Source organism: Acipenser ruthenus, chromosome 2 (assembly GCF_902713425.1).
Source record: "Acipenser ruthenus chromosome 2, fAciRut3.2 maternal haplotype, whole genome shotgun sequence".
In the NCBI taxonomy this organism is placed as follows: Eukaryota; Metazoa; Chordata; class Actinopteri; order Acipenseriformes; family Acipenseridae; genus Acipenser; species Acipenser ruthenus.
Genome location: NC_081190.1, coordinates 11,166,825 through 11,185,016, shown reverse-complemented (window position 1 = coordinate 11,185,016; position 18,192 = coordinate 11,166,825). Strand labels below are relative to the sequence as shown.

At 38.3% G+C, this 18,192-nt stretch overlaps 1 protein-coding gene across 2 annotated transcripts in view; it reads right to left on the bottom strand.

Annotated features, from left to right (window-relative positions):
- LOC117403841 (protein mono-ADP-ribosyltransferase PARP8-like) overlaps window positions 1-17,942 on the bottom strand; it is a 58,584-nt gene extending 40,642 nt beyond the window's left edge. For both annotated transcript variants that reach the window (XM_058989337.1, XM_058989342.1), the window contains exons 1-2: window positions 17,448-17,942; window positions 16,683-16,737 (exon numbers count right to left, since the gene is read on the bottom strand). In XM_058989337.1, the coding sequence (XP_058845320.1) occupies window positions 16,683-16,737; window positions 17,448-17,538 (146 nt within the window). In that variant the 5' untranslated portion in view covers window positions 17,539-17,942. The remainder of the gene's footprint in view (window positions 1-16,682; window positions 16,738-17,447) is intronic.
- Window positions 17,943-18,192: the final 250 nt, after the last annotated feature.

Here is an 18,192-nt window from a genome sequence, read left to right as displayed (position 1 = left end):
AAAAAAAAACCTTGCACTTATTTACCGCCTCACCAGAAATTGTGCGACAGGTTTAAAATATGGCAAATGAAAAAGAGTTCAGTGTGATATGTGAAATGAATATATAGCAAAATCTCTACACAATTACAGATTCACATTTGGAATTGCAAGAATAGAAATGTAAAGCATATGATGTTCAGGAATGCCTGTGTGCAGGTATTTCATTTATGGGTAATGAGTAAATAGCACTGGACTCAGAGTGTGATGGATTGAGCCCTGCACACGTGAGCAGCATATGTGACAAACACCAACCGTGCTACAGTGACCAACATCACAGAACCTTCAACACTGAACAAGAGTTGCATGGTCCTCACAGTATGAAGACAAGTCACATTGCTGTCAGGAGCTGCATGGTCGTCACAGTATGAAGACAAGTCACATCGGTGTCAGGAGCTGCATGGTCATCACAGTATGAAGACAAGTCACATCGGTGTCAGGAGCTGCATGGTCATCACAGTATGAAGACAAGTCACATCGGTGTCAGGAGCTGCATGGTCATCACAGTATGAAGACGACTCTGTAATTTGGCAAGTCAGTGCAGTATAGTGCATCAAAACCTTACTATATATATTTCTCATAACATCCAACACGCTGTTAAGAATATTCTTTTCAATGTAACATTGTGTACATTCGCTTTGATGCCACGTTGTAGAAGTAAGGTTATCACAGGGAAGGCATGTCATTGACAAGGTGTTTTTTCCTGGTACGATAGATGCTTTGAGGATATCTGTAGTCTTTACTCTACAGACTCTGCTAGTAGAGTACGGTGATTGCAGTGAACTAGGGATTGAAATGAAACTCTAACACGCATTGGGACAAGATTACAGTTTGAATCAGGGAACCCTGAGTTCTTACAAGACAGAAACCATTGTAAAAAAAAAAAAGAAAAAAAAAAAAAAACAGTGAAGCTAATAGAAATCAGGTGGGTTTGTTTCTACTTGAACAAGGTGCGTCAATAACTTACAAACCCCCTACAGAGTAAGGGTCACTAAAGTGTTTAAAGAAAAAACAAACCCACATGACCCTCATCTTCAAGCATGCAGAATAGCATATTACACATGGACACACTGTTTCATCACCATTACAGGAGTGAGATTCAGATACAAATGTAAGCAGTGTATAATTAATGGGTTCAGAAACAATTTACTTTATTATTATTATTATTATTATTATTATTATTATTATTATTTTTATTATTATTATTATTATTATTAATTAACAAACTGAATATAATGGAGAACTTATCTCATACTTGTTTTTTCTTAATTTATTTCTGTAAGATTTGAAAAGTTTAAAATAATTTTTTTTTTTTTACCACTGCCAGTTTCCAGGCACTTAGATCTGCCAAGCACGTTAACTTGAATTCTCTAGGGTCTCCCTCCACTCTTCTTCTGAATGACAAATTAATACAAGCACTGCACTGGTCTGGTATTTACAGTATGTGTTAGACTGTTGCTTTGAAGGTCCTTTGAACACTGAAGTACGTTTTGCAGAGAAAATGGTTTGCCGCATGGGAAGAGCACTGTAGTTAAATTGTTTCTTGTCCAGAGAGTCAGTTTACTGGGGGGGATTCAATTTTATTGTTTTGTTGTGTTGTTATTTAAGAGGTCAAAGCTTTACATTTTTCAACAATTTCTATTAAAATAATAAAGAAAGGGGAGGTAAAGCCACCAGCTGACATTTACTGAATATGCTGCTGCCTCTTTCTGGTTTGACATAATTTCCACAAGAACCAAGAGGACGCATTGTAATGCTGGTTTGCATTTCAATCTGGAGAAAAACAAATAGTCTGCTGCATTCTGAATTGACACATTTGATTTTTACCTTGCTAATATTTATAGCTTTACTGCATTAAGCAATGCAGATTATAAAAGTGACCACTAGGGGTGTGCCACTGTAATTGAATCTGAGCTGTACACAATTACAGATTCACAGCCTCATTGGGAATTGCAAGAATAGAAACTTATAGCATATGAAGTGCAGGAATGCCTGTGTGCAAGTAATTCATTCATGGGTAATGAGTAAGCTCTGGATTTGGAGTTCCCCCCACGGCCCCACTCCAGATAGAGGAACCAAACCCCACAGCGCTCTCCTGCTGACTTCTGTACAAGAAGCAAGGGCTGTCGTTCATGTAGCAAAGATGATTCTTAAGATCAGTGTGTTCTTCTGTTTACTTCTACGTGAAATTGCATGTCCTTCTAAATATTCTGCAGATTAATCAAACAAGAGCAGGGGTGGCCAATTTCTGAAAAAAAAACTTGTTGTCCAAGGGACAAAATGCTAGAAAAATCGACTTGTCCTTAAAAATCTACTTGTCCTTCTTAAAAATACTTGCCCCCTCCCGTCGCACAAAACACACACAGAAAAAGTAGAATATAACTTGTAGGATTTTGGTTTTATTTAACAGTGAACACAATCAATCAATTAGTGATTAACAGGGGTGTATCTACAGTAAAAGTTCCAATTAGGGGGGAGCGACATGGATTCGAGGGCGACAGAAGTATTTGCAGAACATATGCACATTTGGAAACTGCAATTTATACTGTACATGCCCATGGTAGTTTTCCAAAACTAACTTCCTGCCAGATACCCCAGACTCTGGCTTCTGAAGTGTTTCACTCCATTCTGAGAGAATCTCCCTGGAATTTGCATGTGCACCTAAAACTCTGAACACTGATCCAGGAAAGTGCTCAGCTCCTCATTACCAGAACCCTGCAATTCACCTGTGAGGACAGGCTGCCAAATCTACCAACTTCACACAGCTTGTACAATCCTAGTGTTCATTGGTTCATCAAATCTGTCAGTGATACATTTCTTCAGTGTAGCCACATACAGATCCTTGTTGAAGAATGTAATGCCCCTATCTCTCAAAGTAACCTAATTGAGTTCTAACTCCTGTCCCTCCTCTCCAGATTCTAGCCCTGTATTCTCATCTCTCCCACTTTCCTCTAAAATAACATGTCATTCTGTGAATGCAGGTTTATCACCTTTACTTCGACCAAGCTGAGCAAGAGTTTCGTCAACACAAGACAAAGCATATGGCAAATCAGTATCGTCTCTTTGCAGAGTGAGAGACAATCTGGCTCACAGTGTATCAATGGCTTGAAGACCGAATGATGATGATAAATGCTAAGTGTAAACCTGCATCACATAAATGGATAGGACATACAAAGTAATCAAACAAGTACAAGCAGCACCTGAAACCCTTTGTTACAGTACTTGTTAGGCTACTGGGGACCATATCGTTTTTCCTTTTATCTAAGCACTCAGTTAGATGCTGTGGTGCAATGGCTTTTTTAACAAAGAAAGTTCATTCTAAAAAAAAAAAAAAAAAACCCTCAGACTTGCAACACTTTTTTTCTGAAACGTGACACAGCCCACCAAGATCGGTGCCACGAAACCTTGACAGCTTGCAAATCCAGCTGTAGAGTCCAATCCACCTCCTGGTGACACTTTCCTATACAGTACCCTTTATACAACTAGGGTCCTGCACAGCAACCCAATTCAAACCCAACAGAGCACATCTTAACAGATATAAAGAAAAGCACAATGTTTTGAATACAACATTGCACCTTCTTAAAGCAGCCAGTGCATAATGCAGAGAAAAGGGTCCTAAGATGTTGTTAATAAACACTGCTCATTGGAGTACAGTGGAACATCGCATATCCGACCGTCACATAACCTCACTACATAAATAAATAAATATTAAAAGTAGGCTACGAGAGTAATGGCATTGGCAGCAAATGCAGCTTCCGCGATGGAAACAGAAAGAAAGTGTTACAGCAATCAGCCTTTTGGTGCGTTTCCCTTTAAGAGAGGCGGGCTGTGGGCATGTGTCAGTCAGTTGCGTGTAGCTGTGACGTTTCAATACACCAGTCGAGAAAGCTTTTTTTTTGTGCAATGTGTTTATATGATGGAGCGCACGTTTGCAGATATTGGCAGTGTGTTGATTTAGCTTTTAAATGCATTTGAATTAAACAAAGCAAGCTTCATAAACGCAATGCTTACCGGCAGTTTGTTTAAAATAGCTGAAGCAATACTCAACCCAAGCTCCTTATCGGCTGTTGGCTATATCAAGAAAGAGCGCAAAGTACCATGACAGAGATATTAAGAAAGCAGAACCAGGGAGGCAGGGACTTGTAGAGTTAAGAAAGAAAGAAAGAAAGAAAGAAAGAAAGAAAGAAAGAAAGAAAGAAAGAAGCCATCAGTTGCAGGTTACTGTACATTTATCGTTTGTTTTGTATTTTTTTATTTATTTATTTTTTTTAAAGATTTGCGTGGAGATGGCTTATAGCAAACCGCATAGCAACACTGTGTATTTGTAGCCTAATTAATCTTGTTTACATTTGCTTATTTTTAAAGCAAAAAATGTCCCCATGTTTAAAGCAGTTTGCATGTTGTTTTTGTTCAATAACCTATTTATGGATGTGTAAATGCTTTTTCTATAGATGTTTGCAAATCAGACTTATACATATCCGCCTATACCCAGGGGGTCGGATATGCGACACTGTACTGTATGTCTTTTCAGGGTAGATAAACGTTTTTAGCTGTTTGTCTCCCCTGATTTTAAGATATACATTGTTTCTTTTTGTATTGCTCAGCTCTGAAAACTAATGACTAGTTTTTCACACAGCAGAAGGTTTCTGTAACCGATACCCCCCTTTCTTTGTCCTCACCAAAAATATTTTTAAAAGGCTTTTATTCTATCTATATAACCTGTCCATATATTACACACATTAACTGGCTTGATACAGTAACAAAACAAAACAGGTAATATAGCCCTAGGGCATCTGATTCCTACTGAACCTACTTTAGGATGTATGAAGCAGTATGATGTTTCACAACACCCTTGATTATGCTGTGGTCTCTCAATGCACGAAGCACAGCTGTTCTGGATTTGTCCACTGGGATCTTGTTTTGTTCATTACCCTTCATAGCCACTAAATGCAAAATATTAGTTGTCTCCCTGTTTCAGGATTGATTTCAACCTATACTGATAAACACAGAGTCACAAAACAACAATTAGCCTGGAATAATGCACAATCCTTGGGAGGTGTTTCTGTGCAGCAGATATAATTAATCTCCACATACTATAGAAACATTACAAGCACATTGCAGGCATGTTTATGTCCATTACTTACTAAATAATATAACATCTTTGTGATTACTTTAAAAGGGATGTTCTTTGTTTCTCTGAAAACACAACGACACAGTGATACAGACAACACAATCTGTTTTTTACGGTAATATCTTTATTCGGAGAGCAGTTGCTTGTGATGTTGCTCCTGCAGATGTTTCCCGATGCAAATTCTAGCTTGATACACATCTAACAGTCCCACTGGAAATAAACAGTTTGAGTCATGTAAATAGACCTCTGTGCACCTGTGATACAGCAAACATGAACGTGCATGTCCAGTAGCTCAGATGACTCGGTTTATAAATATCATTTTGAGTAAAAATGCTAAAACTCATAAGCGGATGCATTTTATATATATATATGGTTTACTTCTCAAGGGATTTAGACCTACGCACATGCATAAAGCTGCTAATGCAGAGATGAAGAGCAATAATTTGTAGGTCTTGTGACCCTTACTGACAATAAGGCTGACATTCAATTTACTTTTGTCAAAGCTGAATCATGGCACACACTTCTTTCTTTTAATATGTCAAATAAATGGGGATGGCAGATTTTTAAGATCTAAATCAAAGGACTGGCTAGACAATAAAAGTAACCAGTTTTCTTTTTTTTTTTTTTAAATAGAGTTATGAACCTGGTTTCGTCTACAACCAGGGCGCACCAGATCCCAGATCCGGAACCTTATTGTCTGACAGGCGAGAATTAAACAGGTTTCAAATAATGAACAAAAAGTTTTTGTATGTTGCAAAAAACTCTGTGAACATAACATGTACAATAAAAAACGTTTTCTTGTTCCATGAATCGAATGACAAAAGTGTACCGCAACAATATATTTTAGGATGGGATATCTAGGAGTAAAAAAAATTACTAGTTTTTTTTTTTTTTACAACCCAAATGGCAAAACACCCCAAAAAAACAGCTCTGCACTGTAGTACACTGTACTATCATGCACTGTAGTGTACTGTATACTATGATGCACTGTAGTACACTGTATACTATCATGCACTGTAGTGTACTGTATACTATCATGCACTGTAGTACGCTGTATACTATCATGCACTGTAGTACACTGTATACTATCATGCACTGTAGTACGCTGTATACTATGATGCACTGTAGTACGCTGTATACTATGATGCACTGTAGTACGCTGTATACTATGATGCACTGTAGTACGCTGTATACTATCATGCACTGTAGTACGCTGTATACTATCATGCACTGTAGTACGCTGTATACTATCATGCACTGTAGTACGCTGTATACTATCATGCACTGCAGTACGCTGTATACTATCATGCACTGCAGTACGCTGTATACTATCATGCACTGCAGTACGCTGTATACTATCATGCACTGCAGTACGCTGTATACTATCATGCACTGCAGTACGCTGTATACTATCATGCACTGCAGTACGCTGTATACTATCATGCACTGCAGTACGCTGTATACTATCATGCACTGTAGTACGCTGTATACTATCATGCACTGTAGTACGCTGTATACTATCATGCACTGTAGTACGCTGTATACTATCATGCACTGTAGTACGCTGTATACTATCATGCACTGTAGTACGCTGTATACTATCATGCACTGTAGTACGCTGTATACTATCATGCACTGTAGTACGCTGTATACTATCATGCACTGTAGTACACTGTATACTATCATGCACTGTAGTACACTATACTATCATGCACTGTAGTACACTGTACTATCATGCACTGTAGTACACTGTATACTATCATGCACTGTAGTACAATGTATACTATCATGCACTGTAGTACAATGTATACTATTATGCACTGTAGTACACTGTACTATCATGCACTGTAGTGTACTGTTGTCATGCACTGTAGTACAATGTACTATCATGCACTGTAGTGTACTGTTGTCATGCACTGTAGTACACTGTACTATCATGCACTGCAGTACGCTGTATACTATCATGCACTGCAGTACGCTGTATACTATCATGCACTGCAGTACGCTGTATACTATCATGCACTGTAGTACGCTGTATACTATCATGCACTGTAGTACGCTGTATACTATCATGCACTGTAGTACGCTGTATACTATCATGCACTGTAGTACGCTGTATACTATCATGCACTGTAGTACGCTGTATACTATCATGCACTGTAGTACGCTGTATACTATCATGCACTGTAGTACACTGTATACTATCATGCACTGTAGTACACTATACTATCATGCACTGTAGTACACTGTACTATCATGCACTGTAGTACACTGTATACTATCATGCACTGTAGTACAATGTATACTATCATGCACTGTAGTACAATGTATACTATCATGCACTGTAGTACACTGTATACTATCATGCACTGTAGTACACTGTATACTATCATGCACTGTAGTACACTATACTATCATGCACTGCAGTACACTGTATACTATCATGCACTGTAGTACACTGTACTATCATGCACTGTAGTACACTGTATACTATTATGCACTGTAGTACACTGTACTATCATGCACTGTAGTGTACTGTTGTCATGCACTGTAGTACAATGTACTATCATGCACTGTAGTGTACTGTTGTCATGCACTGTAGTACACTGTACTATCATGCACTGTAGTACACTGTATACTATTATGCACTGTAGTACACTGTACTATCATGCACTGTAGTGTACTGTTGTCATGCACTGTAGTACAATGTACTATCATGCACTGTAGTGTACTGTTGTCATGCACTGTAGTACACTGTACTATCATGCACTGTAGTACACTGTATATTGCCGTGCACGGTAGTACACTGTTATCATGCACTGCAGTACACTGTATGCAACTGATTTTTGTTGTCTGGCCAATCACAAGCCCTTTCTCCAAGAAATGCATCTCATATCATCTCTCATTATAGCACCTTCTTTGAGATGTTTTTCCTGCACCTGCAATTTTTTAGTTACACTGGCCTACCGTGTGAAATACTGTGTGATTTCCTATATCTTCAACCTTTGCTGTTCCTGATACCCTCCTGGTACTTCGTATAAAAAAATGTCATCAGGAAGTGAGAAACATCCCTTTTTAAACTGTCAGGAGAAAATGGTACTTATCTCTGCATAATGGCTTACTAAACAGAACATACAGTTCTCTGAAGGGTTACAAGACACTATACAATAAGAAAACCACCTTTATGCTAAGGTATGAGAACTTCTGTTTTAATTCTACATTCATTTTTTATAACACTGCTTATTAATAATTCATCACCTTCTGTAGATTTTTTTTTTTTTTTTTTTTTTTTTTTTTACTACTGCACTTTATCATTAAATCTTAATTAACAAATAAATCCTCACAATTTCTTGGCTAACCATGCAGAAGAGGAGACTTCCATTAAAAAAGTTTGCTCAGTGTCCTGGGAAAAACCCTGGAAGCTGGCAGATCTGCAAGTACACAAATCATTTTTTAATCGCCTTGTGCCTTTTACTTGGCTTATCACCATATTTTAATTAGAAAAAAGAGCACCTGGTTACTTGGCTAACCCTGTGGCAGAATCTCTTGTAAAGCCCTCCAACTCAGACATGTTAACTATGAATGTCCACAAAGCATGAGCCTGTCACACCACGTAACAAACTGCTTAAAAAGTGCAATATGAAAGTAATCAAACGGTATTAACTGAGCCGATTCTCACAATGATTTCAAATGCTGCCATAGCGTTTTTTCCAAACCCCACTGGTTTGCCTCTCTAATGGGATTTGCACACCATCAGACCAACAGTAATGTCAATCGAGCGCTGTGAGAAATGATTTTGTCAAATCTGAAAATCCAAGCAAACAGTGACGTACAACGTGATGGCTTATAGGGGGCTAATGGGTCAGCCACCCCGTCCTGACAAATACATTAATGTGAAGATACATTCTGGATGTGATGAGGTGGAGTCCAACCCATACACAAATATATGAATGTGAAGATACGTTCTGGATGTGATGAGGTGGAGTCCAACCCATACACAAATACATTAATGTGAAGATACGTTCTGCATGTGATGAGGTGGAGTCCAACCCATACAGAAATATATTAATGTGAAGATATGTTCTGGATGTGATGAGGTGGAGTCCAACCCATACACAAATACATTAATGTGAAGATACGTTCTGCATACATTCTAATATCTGCTACGAACACCACTGGTTATTCCTGCATGTCCCTCACCTGTGGTGAGATCCCAGTGAACCACACTATGGTGATGCTGATTTCAATACATGGCTAGAAGTAGCACTGTGATATTCAAATCATCACTGAGGCTTCCGTCGTCTTCTCAGTGGTATTAATAAATTAACTGGAAACATGTTCTTATTCACTTGGCCAGAAGAAATTCAACAGATTCCTAAAACAGAAAGACTAAAACTGCTCACTGTAAAAACCTACCCAATTGCTACAGCTGTTTCAATACAGAGTAAACCATGATCATTTTTAAACCTTTCTGTTCCATTGCAGCAACAGAACCACAGTTTCCATATAAGAAAGGAAGGCTCTCCCGGATCCATTGATCCCAAATCATGTCACAAAGGCCACCCACACAGGGTTTCATTCCTTTCCTCTGTGCCTGTCCTCTGTGTCTGTTAATCACATGATCACATCAAGTCAAATACTCCTCTTAAAGTACTTTGACCTGAGAACAACCGCAAGACTCAAACAGAAATTTGCTTTTATATTTTTCTCAATCTAACAAATCAGGCTAGTAGCTGCTGTAATGTACAGCCAGTTGCAGTTTTTAAAACCATATCTCCCACCGTTCACACAGAATCCATTTGTCTTCACCGGCCAGTTACTCTGGGCCTGCTTCAGAGGTGAATGCAAACTCTTCAGTCTGGTTGCCATTGTTATGGAAGCTGCCAGGCACACTTCTATCCCTGCCTTGGGGAGCTTACTTCATGCTGCTCTTCCTTCACCCCCTCAATGGACCTGCGCATAAAGGGACTCGGCACTCCACACAACCGCTCCAAGTGCACCCTGTTTCTGTGACATTCAAGAACAGATTGCCTCCAGCAAGGTGAAGGTGCACACATTAATAAAATCATGCCAGCCCAGTTTTGTCTCGCTAATCAATGCAAATGATTGCCCACAGCCTGCAGCAGATCCTGCACCTTATTGTGGGAGGTCCAGTAAATATACAGCCCTGCTAGTTTATCCTTTAGTTCCTAATGTATCATGGATATGACCAGAATGCAAAGAAGGGTGGTTAGTGCAAACCTCTCACTGTAAACTATCTACAGCTGCACTTCTGCAAGAAATAGAGAAATAGGTGGTGTGTGATTTTACACACACCTGAGGTGTGAGCTGAACCCCATATAAAACACCAAGAGCAAGAGCTTGAGGGTTTATTAATGGCATCTCACACCAAGGGTGTGTGTAAAATCTTGTTCCACACACCTCCTTATACATTGCTTTAAATAATTGCTGACTTGCTGACTTGCTTGCCTTGTCTTTTTCCTTCCTTGTTTCTCCCATGCTACTCCACTGCCTCCACTGGTTTCCTACGACATCCAATTCAAAACTCTTCTACTTGCCTATCGCTGTCTCGATCTTTCTGCACCCTCATACCTCCAGACTATTATTTCTCCCTACACCCCCTCTCGCCCCCTCCGTTCCTCTGCCACCTGCAGATTAGCTGTAACCCCCTCCCCCCCCCTCCGCTACCCCGCCTCCACAGCCCGCTCCTTCTCCACCCTTGCCCCTCAGTAGTGGAACGACCTACCCACGGATATCAGGACTGCTCAGTCCATGACCACCTTCAGGCGCCTCCTCAAGACACACCTGTTCAGACAGCATCTGTAAACCTCACAACTCTCGACTATACTGGACTATATAGCAGCCAACTGTATCAGTACTTGCACTGAACTGCTCCACACTTTGATGTATTCTACTACTGCTCTCAATCATAATTATACTTTCTGTATCTTGTACTTGATTTTAAGGTAATCATATTCACGTTTTTTTGTAATTACTCTTATTTGAAATCGTTCTTATCCATTTATTGTACTTACTACTTTAACCTTATAACCAAGTATTTTTAAGTTTAACTGTTCTCATTCGTAATTGCTCTCAAATGTAATTATTTACTGTATTTTTTATTTTCTCTCATTGGAATATGCTCTTACTACTGATTTTAATGTATTATATAACTGCTCTTATCTGTAATGTCATACTTTGTAACAACTCTAAGCCACCCTGGATAAGGGTGTCTGCTAAGAAATAAATAAGAAGAAGAAGAATAATTGTTATAGCTCTGTAACTGCTTTCAACTATGGCAAGCCCAAAGATCATTTAGAGATCTCTCAATTGCATTCCAGGTATCTAAATACATTTAGGTCTCTGTAATACATTTCCAGATCTCAAAATGACAGACTTCCAGTTTTTTTTTTTTTTGTTTTTTTTTTAACACATCACACAGTGCATTTTAAGGTTAAGGTGTGAAATACTCAATAAAGCTTCATTGGACTTACTGCTGCTTGTGATTGATTTTACACAAAACAATTGGCGGACACTCATGAGATTCTTACACAAACCAAGGCCAAGAGTAAAGAAACATTTGGACCCCCGGCCCTATAGAACAAGACCAGCTTCTTAACCCTGTAATAAGAAGCACCAGACAGGACTGCGAAAAACTACGATCCAGAAATTCAAAAGGGTCACCATCGACTACAGAGGTGACAAGGGTTACCCCTGGCTGCAACAGAAACAACCTAAAACAGTTTGATTTGAGAATCGTTCATTTAAAACTTCTGGATCCAGTACAGAGGATGCGGACGCTGACTGTGATTTTTTAGGTCGGGACCTCGACAACAACGGGGAGAAGATATCCACTACGCACAAGAAAACGCAGAGAGGCAAGCGAGGTTCCGCCAGTGCAAGAAAACGCAAGTTACTACAAGGGAAAGGGGTGCCAAAGAACCAAATCATCTTTAATCTCACAGAAGAAAGTTTACTCAACAAGGGGTTATCATATGTCCCAGTCACTACTGTGAGCCCTTTCATTCTTAAAATTGAAATGTTCCAATTTTTTTAGAAATCTGAGACACAAATGTTATTATAAAAACAGTGATGGTAATAATTCAGTGGGAAATTCTCCTGGTACTAATATACATTTTTCAAGATCCAACTTCAAAGTGTCTAGTAAATTTTGTCCAGTGGTCTGTAACTCTTCAATAGGTACGTTCTGTCGTTTACTAAAGAGAGATGTTGATAATGTAATTAAAGAAGGCATCCCATTTCTCAAATCAAATCTAAGTAATGTGGAACATCAGGCTCTTAAAAAGCTCTGTATGGACAGAGACATAGTTATCAAGTCATCGGCTTGGTAGTTATGCCTAAAATAAAGTACAATCAAGAAGCAAAACGGCGGTTATCTGATACAACCTTTTATAAACTATTGGCTAGTGAGCCTACTTTCAAAATCAAAAGGGAAATTGATATTATTTTGAAGGATGCACACAAAGGATCAATTCTATTGGCAAATTCAAGGTACTGCTATGGGTGCAACGATGGCGCCAGACTATGCAAATCTTTACCTGGGCTATTTAGAGACCCTCTGTATTTGGAACAGTAATACTTTTACACAGAATGTGATATTTTAGAAGAGTTATATTGATGATGTTTTTGTTATATGGAATGGTACAGAAAATTAATTGAACGTCTTTATTATGTACATCAATGGCCGGAGACCTAGTATTACATTTACATATCATGTGGATGCCCTACAAGTTAGTTTTTTATACACAATGATTTTCATTAAGGATGGTATTTTGGGTTCCATTTTATATAGAAAGGACACGGAAAAGAACAGCCTATTACATGCTAACACTTTCCATCCTGTTGCGCTGAATAAAGGTCTACCTTATTGCCAATTTGTGTGTTTAATACATATTTGCTCTACCAATGAAGCCTTTGATTATCAATCAGATATACTCCATCAAGACTTCATTTGTAGAGGCTGTCCTGTACAGTGGTTAAACTCTGCTTCATTAAAATGTCGTAAGATTTCAAAACAAGATTTGGATAAAAAGGTACCAAAACAAAAAGACATTTTCTTGTATTTTTAAGACGACTTATAGTAACATCAGTAATCAGATCAGGGGTATTGTCAATACTCATTGGCACATATTAAGCAGTGACAGACAAATGACTAATCCTTTTAAAGATCCTCCATTGTATGTATACCCAAAAGATAACAACCCAAGAGATAGATTTGTGAGAGCAGACACTAATTCACAGCCTGTAAGGACAGGCACGCTGAGTGTTGGGAATTTTCCTTGTCAACATTGCGCAGCTTGCGCTCATAGTCTTAATTAAAGAATTTATACATCCCCTAAACTCCAAGAAATTTATGATTAGACAACTGATCCCCTTACAATCTAATTATGTAGTATACATTACCACGTGTCCGTGTCCATCTCTATATGTTGATAAAACAAAACGCTCTTTGTGCATACGGATTAGTGAACAGAAAAGCGCTATCCGAAGACAAGATATAAAGTCTTCTGTTTATCGGCATTTTAAAAGAGGCACAACATTCTCTTTCTGATTTAAAGTTCTTTGGTTTAGAAAGAATTTTACCCCATCGTAGAGGTGGATGAGGATTTGGGTCCGTCATGCTTTTTTTGAATTTATTTCTGGTAATATAAGGAATTGTGAGGTATACATACTGCATTTTTACACATATAAAGCTTTCAATTATTAACTGGGGATTTGCATCAAGCCAATGTGTTCATTAAATAATTTTGTTTACAATTAATTGAATGATTGTAGTATGTAATAACTTAACTTATTTGGTATTTGTAATTTGAGGCTCTCTCTCTCTCTCTCATATACTGCAAATCTCTGTCTGCTAATTACACACTGCATCACTCCTGCACCTGTACACTGCAAACCACTTTGTCACAGTGCCTCACATACACTTGCTGCGTTTCATTTTTAATACTTGAGCTTTTGGAAAATAATTAAATATCACATTTCACTGACCAAGAAAGAAAGAAAACAAGCATGTCAAGCCAGAATTAACAGTAATTGCACAATTCATTTTGTGACCACTGGGGATGCACCAGTAATTCTCCACCCCCTTGAAACAGTGAATTTGTGTGACAGCTTTTGTGTAAGCACCTTGATAAAGATGGCCCAACGTGATCCATAATGACAGCGCTCATCGTATCATTTTGTGCAAGCAGTTGCCACATGACTACAATCAACTTGCCACAGTGATGAAAAAGTGGCGACCATAATGCACAGCTTCCCTGAATAAAGTTAGAGTTCACACACTTAAGGGACGCACCTTATTATTTGAATTTTAACCACAAATAGATGAAAGTACCATAGTGTGCATTAAATGAAAACTTTCACGTTATCACAATAAACAGCACAGATAATGTGTCTCTAGGGACCATACACCCACAAGAACAGTCATTCAGGATATGATGAAATCAGAGGTGAGGTTAGTTAGCAAAGTCCTGATAACAGGCACTTTTCAACACGGTCATTTCAAAATGACACCACAAGCTTGAGTCTTTTAACAGACGCTATGCAATGTCTTTCTACCACCAAGCGCTGTAGGATTTAGCTGCCAAAAAAAGGACCAGCAGACCAAGGCAAATAACAGTTACAGTATTATTCAGACCACCAAAACCTTAGATGGTGCATTGTGTGCTTTAAATTGTTGCAGTTAAGCAAATTAACACAGTCACCGCGTTCTTGATTTTTCTTCTATTTCGTCAGTAAGGGCTGGAGAGCCTGTCTACATTATTGAGCAGCTAAGAACTTTTATTTTATTCATTTCAATTGCACGCTATTACAATGCCTTAGCAACAAGTATCAAAGTATAGAAACATTGTAGTGAATTTCTGAAGTTTAATGATTCCTAAAGTTCTGCAATGTGTCAAAGTTGGCACGTTTAATTACAGTATTTCATTACCTTAACTGTAGGTGTTAAAGTTTTACTGAATTGCATTAAATTTAATGATTTGTAAAGCTTTGTAATTTTGTATGCTTAATGTGATAGAATACGTTAGTTGCTATATATCATCAGTAGGTACTTGTGCACTAAGTACTTGTGTATGTTAACTTTATTCTATACATTATCATGGATGTCAAGTCTCAAGGTTTACCCATGAAACTCACGGTTTTTCACAATGGCCTTGCAATGGATTCTCACATTTGTGTATAAGTTTGTTATCGTTTGCGAGGCTGCGAAACCCTTTATACATGATACAGCGGTAAATCCAATACAACTGTCCAAGTATATTATTTCATTTTGGGAGGGTGGGGGGGGGGGGGGGTGACCATGAAGAGGTGTACATTACCATTCTATATTCCTGTAGCTGCTACACAAACTCCCCCTTACTTCAAAGATAGAATTGCCTTGTCTCAAACTGATGGGTTGACATGGCTGCATTATTAAAGGTACAGTAATTGTTATTAATACCTGTTCGATTATCCATGCAAATCGATTTAATATCCCAGAAACAGCAGCACACATTACTGAGGTTTAATATCCCAGGAACAGCAGCACACATTACTGAGGTTTAATATCCCAGGAACAGCAGCACACATTACTGAGGTTTAATATCCCAGCAACAGCAGCACACATTACTGAGGTTTAATATCCCAGGAACAGCAGCACACATTACTGAGGTTTAATATCCCAGTAACAGCAGCACACATTACTGAGGTTTAATATCCCAGGAACAGCAGCACACATTACTGAGGTTTAATATCCCAGGAACAGCAGCACACATTACTGAGGTTTAATATCCCAGGAACAGCAGCACACATTACTGAGGTTTAATATCCCAGGAACAGCAGCACACATTACTGAGGTTTTATCAAACTTTGCTGCAGATTTCAAGCCCCCACCTTTCTTGAATAAATCCAGAGGCAGTAACCATTCAGAACACACTGCACCCTGCACATGGAGTCTTTCAATTATACTGGCTACCCCTGCACAGTTACAGCAGGTGACTACTTGTGTTCCAGACCCTGTATACTAGTTTTATGTATGTATAAACAAAAACAACAAATCATACGATTCAGATTCCTATTTATTTATGGTATCCCAGGTTTACATGATACATGATGAGCAAACCACTTGCAACATGTCTTCAAAACCCTACTGACACTGTGATGACAGATTCTATTTTTATCCAACTTCTCTACAGTACCCTTATTCATATAAAAAGTGAATTCCTCTCTGTGTCCGCGCAGTTTCGGATCGTGCAACATCATGTTTTTGGAAGTGTCTGCTTTGGGGTTTTGCAGTAGTGTTCCTGTGAACCCAACTGCAATGCTTGGCAGTATCAAGGCACAAAGGACTTGTGACTTGTCAGTTTGCCTCTTGCGTGTTTTTTTGCCCTAAACTTTTCTTCTAAACATTTCGACATACGTTGAAAAGCATCAGCGGCGTTTTGAAACTACAGTTTGTTTTATTTTTTAAAAAGAACACGCGTGTTATGTCATACTGTACAAACGGATACATTACCTTTTAGAGCCCCTGGTGTCGGTGAATGTAAAGGTGGCGTCTGAATATCGGAAATCTGGAAAGGGCAAAATAATGTGTCAGGTAAGACTGCAAAAGAAACTTAAAGCAACCCCCAATAACAAAGGTAAAGAGAAAAAAAAAAAAGCACAGCCGCAGGAAAAGCCCCTTTCAACAAGTGCAGTTTCCATGGCAACATCGGAAGGGATTTCACGGTGATGTGAGGGCAAATATAGCTAGATACTGAAAATCAGACTAAATAAAACACATGAATAATACAAAAATTAAAATAATAATGTTTACCGAATTCCCTCACAATTATAAGGTTGCAAAATGTTGGTTTAAGTTGATTCTTGTAAGGCACGAATACACTGCCAACGCCATGACACACACACACATACATTATATATATATATATATATATATATATATATATATATTACAATAATAAACCAGGCGTTCGCTGTTATGAAAACACAATGCACGTTTATTTTGCATTATATTGCGAGTTATTTATTTTAAATCGTGTTAAAAAATACAGACGGTTTCAGTTTTTGTGTGTGTGTATATATATATATATATATATATATATATATATATATATATATATATATATAGCGCAAAAAATATGAGTTTTTAGACGCATTTACCTGTCATTATCAGAGGTGTGTGCAGTGTAAAGTCGTTTCATTGCAACAGTCAATAAACACATTAGACAATAATATCACGTACAGTATCCTTCACACAATAGAAAAGTAGAAAACTCACCCGAAAACAGGCAGTCCTTATCTGCCTTGCACCTCTGGATTACAATGTCGACGTCTTTATGTATTCTCTCTTGTCGTGAACACATCCCCATGAAATATAACTCCCTGGATGGCTTATTGTATGCTTTACTCTGAAACAATAGTCTTGAGCGATTTTTCTATTCCACACACTGTTTTTTTATGTATTTATTTATTTATTTTTGGTAACGCAAAATGATCTTCGTGTATAATGTGCCCGTTTTCTAAAATCTCCAGGTGTGTCAGACAAACGAATCCTGCTTTCTTTCTGTACTGTTTTATCTCTCTCGCAACAATAGATTCGGATGAAAAGCTCTACTCAACAGCTCCTCTCTTCTCGATGTATATTAATACAGATAGCTGTTTCTACCGGAAGCCACAATCTCCACTCCACATCACACAGCGAAACCCAACAATGGCGATTTCGAAAGCTACAGCAAGAGATGCATTGCTGGTCTTAAAGCGAAACTAACACTCTATTAGGCTGTTATTATTATGTGTGAACTAAAACAATATGATCTGTACAGACGGCAAATACACGGGATCATATTAACTTGTCTGTTGCATAGCACCTGTGAATGAATTATAAAAGGTGTGGTGGTTATGTACTGTACCATAATTACTTCATATAATTATACCATATAGTGTGCCCAGTTTATGCTCCTTGATTCATGAACCTGTGGAATATACACAGAAACAATCGTGCTTTTGAAGCTCGACCCAGCTTC